Source organism: Pholcus phalangioides, unplaced genomic scaffold, assembly GCF_987345545.1.
Source record: "Pholcus phalangioides strain wild (caught in Gottingen) unplaced genomic scaffold, Ppha-v1.0 ptg000015l_1, whole genome shotgun sequence".
In the NCBI taxonomy this organism is placed as follows: domain Eukaryota; kingdom Metazoa; phylum Arthropoda; class Arachnida; order Araneae; family Pholcidae; genus Pholcus; species Pholcus phalangioides.
Window position 1 is genome coordinate 80,652,414 of NW_028301608.1, and position 17,473 is coordinate 80,669,886.

At 34.2% G+C, this 17,473-nt stretch overlaps 1 protein-coding gene across 1 annotated transcript; it reads right to left on the reverse strand.

Annotated features, from left to right (window-relative positions):
- Nucleotides 1–1,219: 1,219 nt before the first annotated feature.
- LOC149076780 (low molecular weight phosphotyrosine protein phosphatase-like) lies at nucleotides 1,220–16,047 on the reverse strand. Its single transcript, XM_089244449.1, has 5 exons — nucleotides 15,980–16,047; nucleotides 14,660–14,733; nucleotides 10,528–10,703; nucleotides 10,113–10,212; nucleotides 1,220–1,369 (listed from the first exon to the last, which is right to left on the reverse strand). Exons 1-5 carry the CDS (start codon nucleotides 16,017–16,019, stop codon nucleotides 1,289–1,291), a joined length of 471 nt encoding a protein of 156 aa, XP_089100575.1. The 5' UTR covers nucleotides 16,020–16,047; the 3' UTR covers nucleotides 1,220–1,288.
- Between the last annotated feature and the right edge of the window lie 1,426 nt (nucleotides 16,048–17,473).

The following is a 17,473-nucleotide window of genomic DNA, read 5'->3' on the forward strand; positions in this document are numbered from 1 at the left end:
TTGTCATTATTTTCACGATATTGATTACATGTCTACACATATCGAATCTCATTATGAAATCACTCATGAAACCGAATCCAAAAGACGCTATAAAAAGTTAAAACTCATTTTTGACAGTACTTTTTAAAATTCTAAATCAATTTTAATTCTAATTAATTAATTTTACTGTATTAAAAAAGTCGTTTAAAAGTGACTTTTTTAATACAGTAAAATTATACAGAGATCACTTTATGTACAATGCTTTTTAAATACGCGAATTTCCATTTTTCACGCAGAAATTTTGTTCACACCGTTTTTGTGTGATGCTTTCACCTCGTAGCAAACTTGGAAAAAAGAAAAACCTACCGCAATTTTTCCGGTAAATAAGCCGCGCTGAGAAATGACCAGAAAAAAAATAAAATTTTCGTAGTGGGTGTTTTGAACGTCACAGCTTTGTATAAGCTGCAAGTAATTTACATTCTAGAACTTTACTTTTCAAGATCTGAGAATTTAAATAAAAATAAAAACTTAATTGTTAACTGGATTAAAAAGAAAATATGAATAAAAAAATCTCTTAAAGTAGGGGTCTTCAACCTTTCAGGCCTTTGCCGGCCAAAAAATTTCCATGAAGCTTGAAGGCCGCGTTATACTTAGTGGTATCTTAACAGGTGGACCAAAGGTTCTCAAACAGGAACCCTATGTTCTAGCTTCCATTGAATTAACTGAAAATTTGAATTCTTCCCACATAATTTTGAGAAAATGTATGTCTTTATTGTAGAACAAGAGATGTGTCAACTTATAGATCATTCAATCCTCAAGATGATGTATGTCTGGTGTTGCAAAAATTCAAAATCACATAAATTAAATCCTCATAAATCAGAAGATATAGATTAAAAAAATTGCCCATTAATTTTCATTTGCTTCTCAATTTTTCAATTTTTTTCATTTATATTTTCAGCAATGCTTTACAACTTTTAAGATTTTGCATGAAATGAAGGGGGAGTCAACACCTATTGCAATAACCATCATGGTGATTTCAACATACTGAATCCTGATTTAAAAAAATCAAGAAAGGGAGGGGCCACATTTTTCATGCCAAATGTGTGAAAAAAAAGAATTTTTAAACCAGTTTTATTAAATGTGGATTGTACTACATAAGCATTTAATAGCCCATTGACAAATTAGGAGTTGAAAAAGAACAAAGTGTAAAATTTAAAAAAATGTAAAAAGATTTCAAACATTTCCACCAACAGAACAACATTTTAATATGCACATAAAATTAAAGCACAAAAATTTACATTTCGTATAACTAATTTTCTTTATCTAAAAAGGCATTGCAACATCTGACACATTGCTCATAGACTTCTTCAAATCCTTCAGACCCGTCATCCTGCAGAGTACAATAAAATATGAAGCTAAAAATGGTGAAACACAAAAAGTTTTTCTTTTTACCATTAAAACAATTTAACATCAGAAAAGTATAACATTACTGCCAATACAATCAAGTTCATATTGAAATAATTGTTTTAAACAATTTTTTTCTATATCTCAATTATGTTACATACTTGTTCTGGAATTTTGTTTCCAAATTCCAGAATGATCTAATCCAGATTTCTGATTACCAGATCTAATTGAGTGCAAAAAAATTGGAGCACAAAAATTAAAACCAAGAATGAAAATTTGAGAAATCAAATTTTGATGCTTTGTAAGGCAGCTCAACTTGTCTGTTATTCTGACTCTTATCCATGATTTCATTTCTTCTTTAAAGCCCTGTTTATATGAGCCAGATTGCGGAAGAATGGGGGGGGGGGGTGAATATTAATTTGCTTGGCAACTCATTTCTTTTGCAGGGAAGAAAGAGGGGGTGAGAGATTTACACCATCTTTTGGTGGGAATTTGGGTTTCCACACTCTTTTCCATAATCCTTTGCATTTTTTCCCTGTTGCTGAGTGAACTGGGATTTTTATTTCTCAAGTAAACGGCTCTTAATATAATTTCTTTTGAATATAATTGACTAATCTTCCAATGATTTTTTCTGTTTCTAAGAAAAACTTCCTAAAGTAATTTTAATTTTTTCACGCACCATGTTTTCATCAATTTTTTGCAAAAAATTAAAAATTGAGTGCTAGATACATATACATATGAAGAAATGCTTACAAGCATTAAAGTTTTAGAGTTTGTTCTACAAGTTTTTTTGCATAAGTTCAGCAAAAAATCATAAGCAGAAAAAAATTATAAGTCTGCACAAAATGTGTAGGCCCACTAATAAACGTATTGTCTTAAATGATTTTTTTAAAAATGGATAACACCGATGCAATACAGTTGAATCCAATTTTAAAGAATGCCATTATAGCAAAAATCTTGTTGTAACGAAACTTTTCTAATCTTCAAATAAGTTTACATAGAAATGATATATTACGAATTCCAATATTATGAAATGAAAAATTTGTTATAACGAATTCAAAAACAAGTTTCCAAAAACAAGTTTCCAAAAACAAACTCATATGAGAAAAGACTTTGGAATTTGCATGTAGTTTTGGATGCAAAATCTTTCAAGCACTGCAAGTATTTGAGCATGCATATATACTTTAGAGTAATTTGTTGTTCCCTCGGCTTCCACAATACTTGTACAAAAAATACATATATATAATAACTAGAGCCCGGATTATATGCAAATGCATATGCAATTGCATATTTTAGCATTTTTTGTCGTTAAAGCATATAAATGCATAAAACTACATACTTTTCGAAATAAATGCATATTTTCATCAATTTCAGCGGATTTCTTTGAATTTTTCTAAGTATGTTGTCTTTTTCTCTCTCTCTCCCCTCATTTATATATATTTTTTTTTCGGCAAAGAACACTGATCTCTGGAGAAGGGTATATGTCGTACCGCAACAAAGAGAGGATAAGAGAAGAAGCGGAAAAGAAAATTACCATTTTAATTATTTATATTTTTTAGCTTTTTGGGGTGTCGGTCTCTCTTGTCTGCAAAGAGCAATCCATCACTTGTCAAAGGTTCAAAGGGAATGGTGACCATACGTTCCGAAACGGTCGTTTTGACTTCAGGGGGTGATTTAAGTAAATTTCATAGATGAATTCTTTTTTTTTTTCACTCGTTAAGAAAACGGCGACTCGACCAATACCTACACGAGGAGATACGTATCTATAGGAGGTATTGACTGGACTCGAGAAAGACGCCCAGGCTCTGTACCTGGAAGCACTTTGTCCCCCTCCCTGTGAGGAACTCTGGCATCTCCAAAGCCTCCTAGAAGTGTTTAGGAGGCTTTGGCATCTCTGGCGAACGCGGAAAAAAAGCTGACGATTAGCATACACATGTTAGGCGGCAGAGGACAATAGACGCAGGATAATTGTTCAAACTTTCATGAAGAGGCATATTTCATCTCACCATAAAGAAGCGGGTTTCTTTCTTATTTTCGTATCTTTTGATGTTTCTCGGAAAAGGAAAAGAAAGAATATTTGTGCCATTCTATTGCTATTCTAAAAATATTTTAACAGTACAAATGAAAAAAAAAACAAAAAAAACTGGCGACATTTTTCTGGTGGCAGACTCTATATCACCACTCCCACCATTTCTTAACTACATAAGCCCTAGGTTGAAGCCACGAAGCCATTCACTTATTTTTAGTGGGATTTTAAATGCGAGATAAACATATATATATATATTCGTCCACTTCTATTTTTCTTTACTCTACTGGCGTAAGCAAGTCGTGTTTTCTTCTTCAGAGATTTTCTTCGATTTTTTCTCGTTAGTGACCGCACTTGGAAATGCCTAAAACGAAAGGATGCAGAAGCGATTTGTTAAGAAAATGGATTTCCGAAAATCCTTAAGATTTGACGACAGATGGACAAATAATATATTGCAGGCTATGTGAAAAAAATATTGCTTGCGAAAAGAAATTCCAAGTTGACCAGCACGTGAAAACGAGTGGACATACTGCTAGGAAAGGAAAGAGTGAACAACATTCTATGCAGGCACTGTTGACCACCGTTTCAACTTCGCAGTGTGAAGGGAAAAACGAATTTTCAATGGATTTATGCAATGCTCTGGTAGGAAGCAACATTCCTTTCTACAAACTAAACAATGTAAATTTTAGAAATTTTCTAAAAAAGTACTGTAAAAATCAGAATGTCCCAGATGAATCAACCGTTCGGAAAAATTATTTGGAGATTGTGTATGATCAAGTGGTCCAGGAAATTCGTAGTGATTTGAAAAACAACCATATTTGGATAAGTGTAGATGAAACCGTTATGTGGCGCATTTGATATGCGGAAAAATGGATTTTAAAGGGCCATCTCGACCACATTTGCTCGCATGCAAGGCTCTTGAAAAAGTGGATCATTCTGGAATCGCCAGATTTATAAATGATTCTTTGCGCATTTTATGGCCGAAAAGTGATTCCACCTGTGAAAACATCCTTGCTTTTATCAGTGATGCTGCCCCGTACATGGTGAAAGCTGGAAAAGCACTCAAAGTGTTTTACCCTAACCTTGTACACGTGACTTGCTTAGCTCATGGGTTGCATCGCATTGCAGAAAAAGTTAGAGAGCTGAATGTGCCCGTGAACAAAGTCATTTCATCCGTGAAAAAAATATTTGTGAAAGCTCCATTGCGATCAAAAGTGTACAAAGAAACATGTCCAAACATCCCCCTGCCACCTGAGCCTATTTTGACTAGATGGGGAACGTGGGTGGAAGCAGCATTATTTTATTCTGAAAATTTTGATAATGTGAAAAGTGTGGTTGACTTTTTCGATAATGATTCGTCTGCCATAATTGCCGCGAAAGCGGTTTTTTCCAGTGAAACGCTGAGAAGAGATTTGAGTCTAATTCAAACACATTTGTTTTGGTTGCCGAGCAGCATAATTAAATTGGAAACCCGAGGTCTTTCATTAAATGAAGCCATACAGGTTGTAAGGAAAGCTCAAGAACGCGTTTTAGACATTCCAAATTCTATGGGAGAGTCCATAAAAGAAAAATTGGAGATGGTGTTGGAGAAAAACTGTGGTTTTCGGACATTACAAACAATTAACAGTTATTTGAATGGGGAAGATGTCCAATTACCATCTGAAATTCAAGAATCGAAAGCCAAATTTGATAAATATTGCCCCGTAAGCTCTGTGGACGTAGAAAGGACATTTTCTGCGTATAAGATTCTACTGCAGGATAAGAGACAGAGCATGACTATGCAGAACATTGAAAAGCATATCGTTATATATTGCAACAGGAATTATGCTACTTGACGAAGTTAATATTTTTGTATAAGAATATTTTTAATTATTTCTTAATGACATGCAGTAAATCATATGGGGTTTTTCGAAAAATAATTTTTTTTGCGAGCGGAATTAGCATTTTTTTTTCTTTTTAAATATGTGTTTTGGATTTTTTATTGCATGGTTATTCTTTTAAATTGTAGGTACAATCAATGCAGCCAATTTTACTGCGTATTTTTCCATTTTCAATATCATATTTCGGTTTTTTTAGTGCATATTTTCTCTATTTTTAATGCATATTTCAACGTTTTTTAAGGCATATTTGCATATTTTTAGTGCATATTTTGCCCTTTTTTTAGTGCATATAATCTGGGCTCTAATAATAACTATAAATTATTTGACTCAAACATGTTAAGTGAGTCATCCAGTTGGTAATTTTGCCTGTTGTGGCCTTGTATTAGTATTTGAAACTTATCCAAAAAAATTTCAATACCTAATTGATTTCAGTTGCTTTGAGTTATTCAAAATTTAACTTTTTATTACCTAGAATGTAAATAAGTAATTTTTTCCTTAAAATCAATTTTGCTACAACAAAATTTTTTTAACAAATGGTAAAATTCATAAAATTTGAAGTTACTTTATAACAACATTTTGTTGTAACAAAGTCCTTTCTTAAGAATCTTGAAGTTTGTTATAACAGCATTCAACTATACTTGATGTATTCATGAACTGTGTATCCAGAAACTAAATAAGCTTGAGACAGAGAAATTTTTAGATAAATTTGAGCAGCCTCCTGTAAAGTTATTATCTAGCACTTAACATGTACTATTTTAGCAAGACTCCTATCACATGAAACCACGCCATATTTTTAAATAACATTTTAAAATTTCAAAACTAAAAATTTACTTAACAATTTTGACTTCAGTTTGAGAACCACAAGAACACGACTTTATCTCTATTCAATATTAGTAAAAGTTCTAACCCCATTTCTGATGAAAGTTATGAAATATCTAAATATGAATTATGATGAGGCAATTTATAACAAGGGACTATTGTGTAACAAATTACTGCTTATTATTTCAAGAGAAATATAGTTCTGACAAATCGAACATATGAAATAAATTGTCATTCTGCAGACGTTCAGACTGAGAATGACCTAATCTATCACAAAATAAGATTTCCTACTAAAAATGAGCATGCAAAATTCATGGAGCCAGACTATCCATAACAAAATCTCTAAATCCATACAAAATAACAAATCTCTCCGTTGAAAAGTCTCACCACTGAGAGCAGCAGACCTACAATAACACGATTATTCAATCATTACACTTCACTCATAGTTAGAAAAATTGACTGCAAATGTACTACACATAAGGATAAGCGCAAATTGAGTCGCGTGCAGCGTTCGTGAGTGGGCGGGACCCAAGCGCGATGACGTCAACACGCCCCATGCGTAGCGAGGGGATGCGCATATTGGAACACAGTTCATTCGTGGACGAGAGGAAAGAAACGATTTCGTGGTGTGCGGAACCTTAGCATGGGAGGCTACCGGAGCCTAGATATTGCATATTGGTCATTAAAGTGGGCTTAAAATGAAGACATAACATTAATTAAAATATAAAGACGGGAATGCTGAAAAATGTCTATTAAAATACTGTTTATAAAATTGTGAACAAAGAAATAGTAAAAAATCAGGATTGATGACAATTCGAAATTAGTGAAAATTTCCATAGTTTTAAATTAATTAAATTAATTCAATTAAAATAGTTTTAAATTAATAATTAAAATATTAATATAATTATTATTAATATTAATAATTAATAATTAAATAGTTTTAAATTAATTAATTAAAAACTATTGAAAATTTAGATTTTTTTGATAAATTATTCCTTGATTGATGAAATATAATTAATGAAAAGTATTCCGTAATTAGAAAAACTAAAGGTATTTAGAATGGATAAAAATTAATGAAAATTCAGGAACTGTGTGAAAATTAATGAAAATTTAGAATTTACGAAAATTAAAAATTTAGAATGAATCACACAATTAATAAAATTAAATAAAGATTATCATATATCATTAATTAACAGAAAATGGAATGAATGAAAACTCCTAAATTAATGGAAATTATCGCATAATGAATGAAAAATTGGAATTTGTGAAAAGTCAAAACAACTGAAAGGATTGATAACAATTAAAAAATGATTAATAAATAATTCTAAAACTGAAAACTCATATTTAATGAAAAGTAACTAGATTAATGAAACACCAGAATTAGTGAAATTAATAATTAAATTTCATACCTGATGAAAAATAATTGCAGATGAAATATCGATTGATTGATAAAATTCAAGGGCATAGCGGGGGGGGGGGGGGGGGGGACTTGGGGGCCTGGTTCCCCCCCCCCAAAATGTGAGAAAATGACCGAAAAAAGGGAAAAAGATGGCCAAATCCATTGTTCTGTCAATTTGGTCCCCCCCCGAAATGAAAGTGCCCCCCCCCGAGCGAAATTTCTGGCTACACCCCAGAATTAATTTTTTCTCCAAAAATTAATAAAAATTCTGAATTTTTTTTAAACAATCACAATTAGTGAAAATTTTGTGTATCAATGAAAATTCTGAAATTAATGAATCCCATAATGAATTACGAAATTAATGAATCCCATAATGAATTACGAAATTAATGAATCCCATAATGATTTCCAAATTTAAAAATAACTCCTTAATGAATTAAAATTTAGAACTAATGAAAAGTCAAAACTATTGAAAGAACAATAAATATTTAATAAAAATTAATAAATAAATAAAATAATTCAGGAATTAATTAAAGAAATAATTGATAATACCGTGTTTATGTAAATAACATTGATATGTATCAAACAATATTTCATAGAGAATGTGAACTCCATCATATTATTGTTTAATTTTTAAAAAACCCCTACCGAATACAAAGAATCGTGCAACACGAAATTCTGCGGCTCCGCAGCAGCGTCAACGAGACGCGCGTAAGCGTAGATTAGCGTAGTGTCGCCTCGTGTCTCAATTTGCGCTGTCCTTTTGATTTCCGTTGGTCGCAAAACAGAGTGCTGCTCTGCATCGTGTCGCGAACGCTGCGCTTTGCCTAACAAGTGACAAGCGTCACACAGAAACACAAATTTCATGTTAGGTTCACAACGCATACATGCACAGCTTGCAGCATGGCCCAGGTATTCTTCGACTCCCTGCTAAAATCTCTTCACTGAGACAGTGGTGGACCATGATCTGGTTAGAAGACTATACATACATATGCATGATGATAAAAAAAATGAATGGTAAAAAAAATGCTACAGTAGGCACATTGATTCTCACTGTTGTAACTAGGGCTGGGAACCAATTAAAATTTTTAACTGGTTAATCAAAAAATTTTTATCAATCAATTTATCAGCTGATAAATTGAATTTTAATTAAATACTTTTGTAACTATATAATATTAATTCATGATGGTAAAATGTCATATATATAAGTCACTTTTCCCAAATAATGAATTGTTCGCATTCCGCAGTCTCGTTTATGAAATTTTTGGAAGGTGGCAAAAATTTTGTCTATCTCTTTCAGTTTATGAGAAAACAATGGAGGCAAATCGTATTAAGGCAAAAAGTGACAGTATCGCATTTTGGCAAAATATTGTTTACAAATTTGCCATCATGAAATTTTGAAAAAGTGTCTTGGAACATTTTGTCACCTGAGCACAGAATTGAATGCTATAAAAAATATTTTTCATTCATTTCATGCCAAATGCAAACAAATATAGAAATAAATTAAGATATTAAGGCTGCCACTTGAAGCAATTTAATATGCCATATTTTATCAAAACCTGGAATTAATTCACTTGGGTCCTTTCGCTCCTTCAGAAAATCATTATTTTAGGTTAGTCACTGATTTTGAAACTACTTTTGATCATTGTGTTACTTGTTTTACAAGAAACTCCTCCCACATGGTACTTGTCAGGAGAGGAGCTGATGAACACAAGAGAGAAAATGAAAATATGCCTTGAAATGACTGAAAATCATGGAAAAATGTCATATTGAGTAAAAATAGCAAAATGTACAAAATCATAAAAAATATGCAGCCACAAATCCCAGCAATAGTAATCATATATATATATTTTAAATTGGTATTATTTTTATGTTTGTTCACAATATTTTTCTCTTGCTAGAATAATTATCTTATTTCTAGCATTTGTAAGTCACAAAAATCCAATTTTACAGGGCAATCCAATCCACAAGTCTCTGTGGCAAAGCCATAAACATCCATTGCTAACACCATCTTTGGGTAGCTGCAAAAACTAAATTATTTTTTTTATTGACTTACTTGCTTTACCATGTCACTGTCATGGGTTCATAATATTTTATCCATGAAGAAATAATTTTTGATTTTTTGTGACTTACATGCTTCTCCATGTCAATGCTACAATTATAGTTCAATGTGTGCAAACATAAAATGCCCAGTTAATGTGACATACCCATTCCCTACTGATCTGGTATTAAAAAGCGCACAGGGAAAACAAAACAAGTGCACATCAAATGAAAAAAAGCCAATATCATGAAAATTAAGTTATGTGTGTTATTGTATGGCATATCAGGGAAAAGATCACAATTCAACATCCAAAAATCTGGTTTCCCTCAAATTTTACAGCATGAAAACTAATAGGGAATACAGTACGTATTGCACACCCCAAAAATCTACTGGCTTCTTAAATTTTGACGTCTTGCAAAATTGTCTAAATACAGCTGTTACAAGTACTTTTCTCTCTGAATCATTAAACCACACACACAATATACAACAATATGTTTGTTACATGAAATACATATATTATTATACACCAGAAAACATGACAAATTGTGCCAAATTTGAACTTACATAATATGGATCACGAATAATTTTTTCTCCCTGAGGGTCATAATCTCCGAGAAGAAGAATTTTCGCCGTAGCTCCTTTTGGAGCCATATCATGCAAATCCCTAAAAAATTGAGAAAAAAAAACATTTTAAAATATCTATATATAAACTAATTTCTGCTAGTTTATAACACTGTTATATAATAATCATAACTAGCAAGTCAAAAATATGCAGTGCAAACTTGATAACTCGACATTTATTATTCCAATGGTTGGCACAATATTAAATGAAATAGCAAAAATCTCTCTTAACTCGACACATGATGACCACATCCCCCTGAAGTCATCATGATGAAAACGTCATCATAACTCATTTTCAGCAATCACTCATGTATTAAAAAAGTTTAAGGAGAAAAAACATAAAAGTATATATACAAACTTCATATTGTTTTCATCCATGCCAAAAACAAAATCAAATTTTCTGAAATCTTCGTTGATGACAGTTCTGGCCTTGTGATCCATTTCAACACCATGGTTGGTCATGCACTTCCTTGCTCTAGCATCTGGTTTCTTCCCAGTATGATAGTCTGCAGTCGCTGCACTGTCTGCTACCCACTAGAAATATCAAGGGATCAGTTGATTTACAAAATACAGTATGTCATGGAAAAAACCAAAATTATGTAAACTTATGTCAATTTTTTTTATTATCGTTTTAACCTTTTGATTATTATTCTCCCTGTCATAATAAAATAGGACCTTCCAAATCTGGACTCAAGATTTAAAGGTGATTCTAGATCAACTTTTGTTTATTTCCCAAGTTTCCATATTTAAAACAGTAATATACCTTGTTAAGTACTTAATCAGTATGAGCTTAATCATTTGATCACTTTTGTCACACCATGGTCACTTTCTGCGCACGAGGGCTAATTAGACCGGGACCTAAAATTTATTGCTGATGCTGACCGGCAGACCTGTTTTTTACTCATCGAGAGGTTGGTGCGCTAACCCCTCAATGGGGGAACTCCAGATGGTAGCAATTTTTTCTGCAGTCATGACGCTGTTTCTGTTGTACCCCTGTGTCAGAAAAGTTTTCTGACAAGGACGAACCGGGTATCGAACTCGCGACACCTCTAAACATCCTTTGGTACTTTAGGCGAGTATCTTATCGACTTTGGCTACCGGGCCCCAGTATGAGCTTAAGAGTACACTTGAGTATAAGTACTCAACACTCTGTATAACCACATACTGATTAAGCACTCAAGTGCAAAGATAATAAACAGTAGATCTTCAGGTTCCATGTTCCCCATATAATACTCGTACCGGTGTTCAACTTCATCACTGCTAGTGTTCTTGAAAAATTTGATTTTTTTCTATCCTGATTCATAATGTACAAGGAGATAAGGAGGTGAACTAAACACTGCACTGCTTTTACTCATTTTCCCAGGATTTGAGATTTTTTTAGTACCGTCGTGTGAGGGAGAACGGGCAACCCAACTTATTCAAGTCAACTCAACTTTCAAGTTGAGGCTACTCAAGTTCGATTTGAGTATCCCAGTGTGACAAGGCCCTAATGGTTCTAACACTAGACAGTAGACAGATGGACGAAGTCTGTGTGACCCTGCATGCTCTTTCTACTCCCATATCTCAAGTAAGAATAAACCAAAAGCTTAAAAATTTCTTGACTTTTTCTGAATTATCATGTTCTTATTGTGTACACCAAATTTTTTTTCCGTTATCTTGTTTAGCAACGGAGATACAAATGGATATATATATATATATATATATATAGAAAAACGGAAGGGGCTCACACTGATAGTTTCATGTATTCACCGTATAATACTATCAACATTGTCACAATTGATTTTGTAAGGACCTTCTTATAGTCTCATTGTGCATTTAATACAGTGTAATCCCCCATTCATGAGACTTTCTTTTACCTTCATTCTTATCTGTAGATGTTGGCCAGCTGGTGTCTCAGCATTTGTTGTCAAGTACTTTTGTCATTTTGTCAGATAACTTTTTTGTTCTGCAAAGTAAAAATATCCATGCGCAATAGAAATGACAAAAAGAAGCAGATTCACAGAAGAGGAAATTTCTCAAAAGTTGGCACAAACACTGTGTGAGACAAACCCAGACATCCAACCCAAATTATTTTTTTCTTTTCAAAGGACATTTTGACATGCAAAAACATAAATCAATAATAAATAAATAAATTTCCCGTCAGTTTTAGCTCAGGTGTGTTTTGCTCAGAGGTAAAAGGTCAATAAATATTTATTCAAATGTTCCCAAAGAATTTATTTAACTTGTTTTCCCCAGTAGTAGCTTCCAGTGGACCACTATAAATATTTTAGGGTTATTATTCATTTTATTTTAAATCCTCTTATTGAGGGTTCCAGAGCTACACGAAAATGTTGATTTAACTTTCACTAAAATATTCCACTAGTCACGAATCATCCTACTGCAAACTGACTGTATTTATGTGTCAGCGGCTTCTGAGCGTGTTTTTGAAATTTTTTTGTCACTAAAAGAATGAGACTAGGCAGAACTGCGGCTTCAATGTTCATTTTTCATCTCATTCAGAGGTTCTTCATTTTTGCTCTTTCATTCAGGCCACGTGAATTTAATAGTAGCTCAACTTTCTCACATAGGCTTTTGGAAACAAAGTCGGGTGACCTACATTTAAGTGTCAGTCGTAAAACTCTAAAAACAGGTTATCTTATTCCCATGTTACAAATGGAAGGGGGAAATAGAGCGGTAAATTTCTCTCTCACCCTCCCGCTATGTGTTATATTTCTCTATAGAAAGATACATTATGTAAGAGGAGAAAAAATTGCTAAACAGGAATATAGAAAGAACAAAGAGGAATAAAAAACAACTTCTATTCACAAGGTTAGAATCAAGCTTCATGATGATTAGAGCTTGGAAGATCAGGCCATATGCCATAAGTAACCTTTTTTGTCCATTTTCAATTTTTTTTTTTGGTAAAAACGCTTTTTTAAAATTTCCTGCCATAAATGAGTATTTTAACATTATTTTAAGTTTATTCATGAATTTTCAGAGGCAGTTCTTGGATATTTGAGGCCATTTTCTTAATAACTGATAACTTGGATATTTTGAGCATTGAGAACTTCAAAAGAATTGCTCTTTTTTAAAATCTCCAACTCTTAGTACATACAGTATTAACTGCAAATCGAATACCGTTATAGCAAAAGTCTAATTTTAATCTTTCTGATCTTTAAATAAGTTTACACAGGAACAATGTATTGTGAATTACAATATTTACGAAATAAGAAATCTGTTATAACCAATTCAAAAACAAGTTTCTGAAAATCAACAAAAGAGTACAGAACGTTCCAAAAATGACCAAATGCATGGGCAGAGAAGGTGGCTGATATTTTAGGGTACCAACTGAAGGGAAGGGGCAATATTTTATCATCAAACTATTATTCCCTTACACTTGAAAAAATGTCCAGAACCAGCCGTGGGTGCAGGAAGTAATTTTAACCACCACAGTGTGTGAAAAAGAAATAAAATCTGTGGTAAGCCAGTGCTAGGCATAAGAAATGATCCATATTTCTTCTGTTCCAAAATGAGTGGCCTCGGAAAGGAAAAGTTTTTGATGAAAGAAAAGATCATTTCTGAAGTTGATGCTGGAGTAAACAAAAACAATGTGGCTCCATATCTTGATCTACTCTTTTAACACCTTTTTTAAAAATCGAACCAAGTTGGAATTTCAAATTCAAACAGCAGTTATAGGATCCTATAGAAAAGATTAGATTTTTTAAAATTTTCAAGATGTGGTTGTTTTTACAGTAGTAGTTGTCTTTAAAGGACATTTATTCAAGACATTTTCCAGATACATACATAGTTTCAGGACATTCCTGGAATGTGCCAGTTACCAGCCGTGCATTGCATATGTATGCAGCAGAGGAAACAAAAAATTCCTAGGAATTTGTTCTTTCCTCTGCTTCCACAATACTTGTGCAAAGAAAAAATTACAGATTATTCGCCTCAAACACATTAAGTAAAATTTATCCAAAAAAAAAATTCAACGCCCAATTGAAATAAGTTTTTTTTTTCATTAGAATCAAATTCCGCTACAACGAAATTTTTTTTAAATGGATGTTAAAATTTGTAAAATGTAAATTCCTTGATAACAAAATTTTGTTAAAACAAAGTGACTCTTCAGTCCCTTAGAACTGGTTATAATGGGATTTGACTATTATCAGCTTTCGCTGAATCGAGTTAGACATGAATGTTTTTCAGACAAATGCAGTCCCTCTGGGAATCATGTTGCTTTCATTTTTACACCATAAATGTGCTGAAAACAACCATAAGCAGTTTTACATGTGGATTCAGCAATCGATTAAATTGGCAAGAGCTGTCCTCAGAGGTGTGCGAGTGTGTGTTGACAAAATTCAGTCAAACCCTGATAATGCACCAATACCCCTTGGTGCCAAAAATTTCAAGTGTGAAAAAATCTTTTATTCTATGTAATTGTAATCTTATAACTAACCTATTATAAAATAGGTAACCTAATATACTTAACCTAATTATATTGAAAGACTTACAGAATCAGTTAAATCACGCTCTTTGAGCAGATGCTTAAAAACAGCTTCCGCTATTGGTGAACGGCAAATATTTCCTGCGAAAAAAAAAAAAAAATCAAGAAATCAATATTTATAAAAACGAATTCCAAAAGGTGTCTCAAAAAACGTCGCCAAAATAAAAGGGTAATTCAATCATACGATAATGATAAAAAATCACATAGAAAAATAGTTGTGCAAACACCATCTGGAAGAGTGACCTAGATTATGTCCAAGCATGTAAGTGACAAAAAAGTGTGTGAGCATGAGAGCGACCTAGAGACCGATGTTTATTTGCAGGAGCAAGGGCTGCAAGTTTTAAGCCGGGTTTTCCTAGGAGCAGGTTTCCTGTGTCGCGCGCAACATGATTCGCCCAGCGCGACACACCGTCCACTCACCAGTAAGAAAAGTAACGTGACTGTTTTCCTACAGAGCGCAATACACCTGACGACAGCGTTTTACGTCGGGCGCGATCGGCTGCCTGTAACTGTTTTCTCTTCACTCTTGTGTGTTTTTCTTTTCCTTCCCTTCAAACCGGAGCATGCAGACGACAGAGTAGCTGATGCCAAAGCCATATACTTCATATAGCTGCCCTGATCTGATACACCTCGCTAGGAAACAGGGTTTGAGCTGGATAAAAAATTCCTTTCGCAAAACAGCGAAAATGGGTGGCAAAGCTTTAGCAAAATGCTGCAATGCTAACAAGGGCGTGGGGGGGGGGGGGACTTGGGGGTCTGGTGCCCCCCCCCCCCGAAATGTGAAAAACCGGCCGAAAAAAAGGAAAAAGATGGCCAAATATATTGTTATATCACTTTGGTCACCTCCCCCCCGAACGAAATTTCTGGCTACGCCCCTGAATGCGAAATAGTCTAATTCGGTTCACGCTGCGCAACAAACCTATTCCTAGGAAAACCCGGCTTTAGTCAATAAAATTAAACTTGAATTAAGAACGGGGAGCAAAGTTTGTATAGCCCACAGGTGGCAAAACCATAAATACGCCTCCGATTATCCACAGCGTTTCAACAAATACTTCCAGACAGAGAGGTAAAAAGGCATTGATTAACTAATATAGTAAATGCAAGGATTTTTTTTTTCTTTCTCGAAGTATAAGAGTTTTTCGAGAAGTAGTTTCTCGATTGAAAGGTTTGATCGGATCAAGTACCGGCTCCAACAAATATCAAGCCAACACTTGGTTCTATTTAGAGTGTTAGTAAACGCAAAAATGATTACAATGAGAACTAATAAGGTACAAAAGACAAGAAAATAAATATAATGTTTCATAAATATTGCCAATAATCATCTTACCTAAACACACAAATAACGCCGATTTCTTGCTGGCGGCCATGGTTAGGACGTCCTTAACCTAACGAAAACAATGGATGTGCCTTTGAAACGGCTGTTATGTAACACAATCAAGGGCCAGACATTTTTCATTGAAGTTGATTAATAAGATCTGTGACCATATGATCTCTATTTTACGGGACTTTTTTTTCAAATGATCTGCGATCCCTACATTTTTTCTTCGTTTTAAAAACTTAAGCCAGGTTTTCCTAGGAGCAGGTTTCCTGTGCTGCGCGCAACGTGATTCGCCCAGTAAGAAAAGCAGCATGACTGTTTTCCTATAGAGCGCAATACGGCTCACGACTGCGCTTTACGTTGGGCGTTATTGGCTGACTCCTTCTGGGGGGGGGGGTCAAATGCGTCGTGCGCCGCGGTTTCGCCGATATTCTCTTCACTCTTGTGTGTCTTATTTCCCTTCCCTTCAAACCGGAGCATGCAGACGACAGAGTAGCTGATGCCAAAGCCATATACTTTATATAGCCGCCCTGATCTGATGCGCCTCGCTAGGAAAACACAAACGCGTAGCGTGATTATGTAACTCGTTTCCGTCGGCGCGAAATAGTCTAATTCGGTTCACGCTGCGCAACAAACCTGTTCCTAGGAAAACCCGGCCTAGAGCCGGGTTTTCTTAGGAGTAGGTTTTCTGTGCCGTTCGCAACGTGAATCGCCCAGCGTGACACGCCGTCTACTCACCTATAAGAAAAGCAGCACGACTGTTTTCCTACAGAGCGCAATACCGCTCACGACAGCGCTTTAAGTTGGGCGTGATTGGCGGACTGCTCCTGGAGGAGTCAAATGCGTTGTGCGCTGCGCGTTTCACCGATCTTCTCTTGTTGTGTTTCCTTTCCCTTCCCTTCAAACTAGAGCATGCAGACGACAGAGTAGCTGATGCCAGGGCCATATACTATAATTAGGGATACGTAAATTTCGTATTTACGAAATAACCGCGATAAATGCGAAATTTGCCAACTTTGACGAATAAATGCTGAAATTGATTTTTTTACTACTTTTTTGCGAAAGCTAGATAATTTACACTTTTTGAAGTAGAAAGCCGTAATTTTGCTCAGTACTTGTGAGCGTGCTTGAAAGGGAAACCACAAGCGTCACTTTTTTCGCCCCTTTGGCGTTGTTGGATGTAAATACAGTCGAGTTTGGTTATAACATAGCCCTAGGTGATTCGAGAAGTGTATGTAATAACCGACGTGTATGTTACAAGGAGGTGTTGAAATTAGATTACGTAGCAATGACATATATGCATTATTGAGATTGTCGTGGAAAAAGTAAGCTTATGCCTCACATAATTGAAATATAATATAGCATGAATATAGTTTTTGATTGGTATCTGGAAATTTTGGAAATTTATTTAGAAAACGAGATAAAATATATAACAAAATGCAGATATTTTTTGAAATGTTAATGAGGGAGAGAGAGAGAGAGATTTTTTTGAGTTTATGCTAA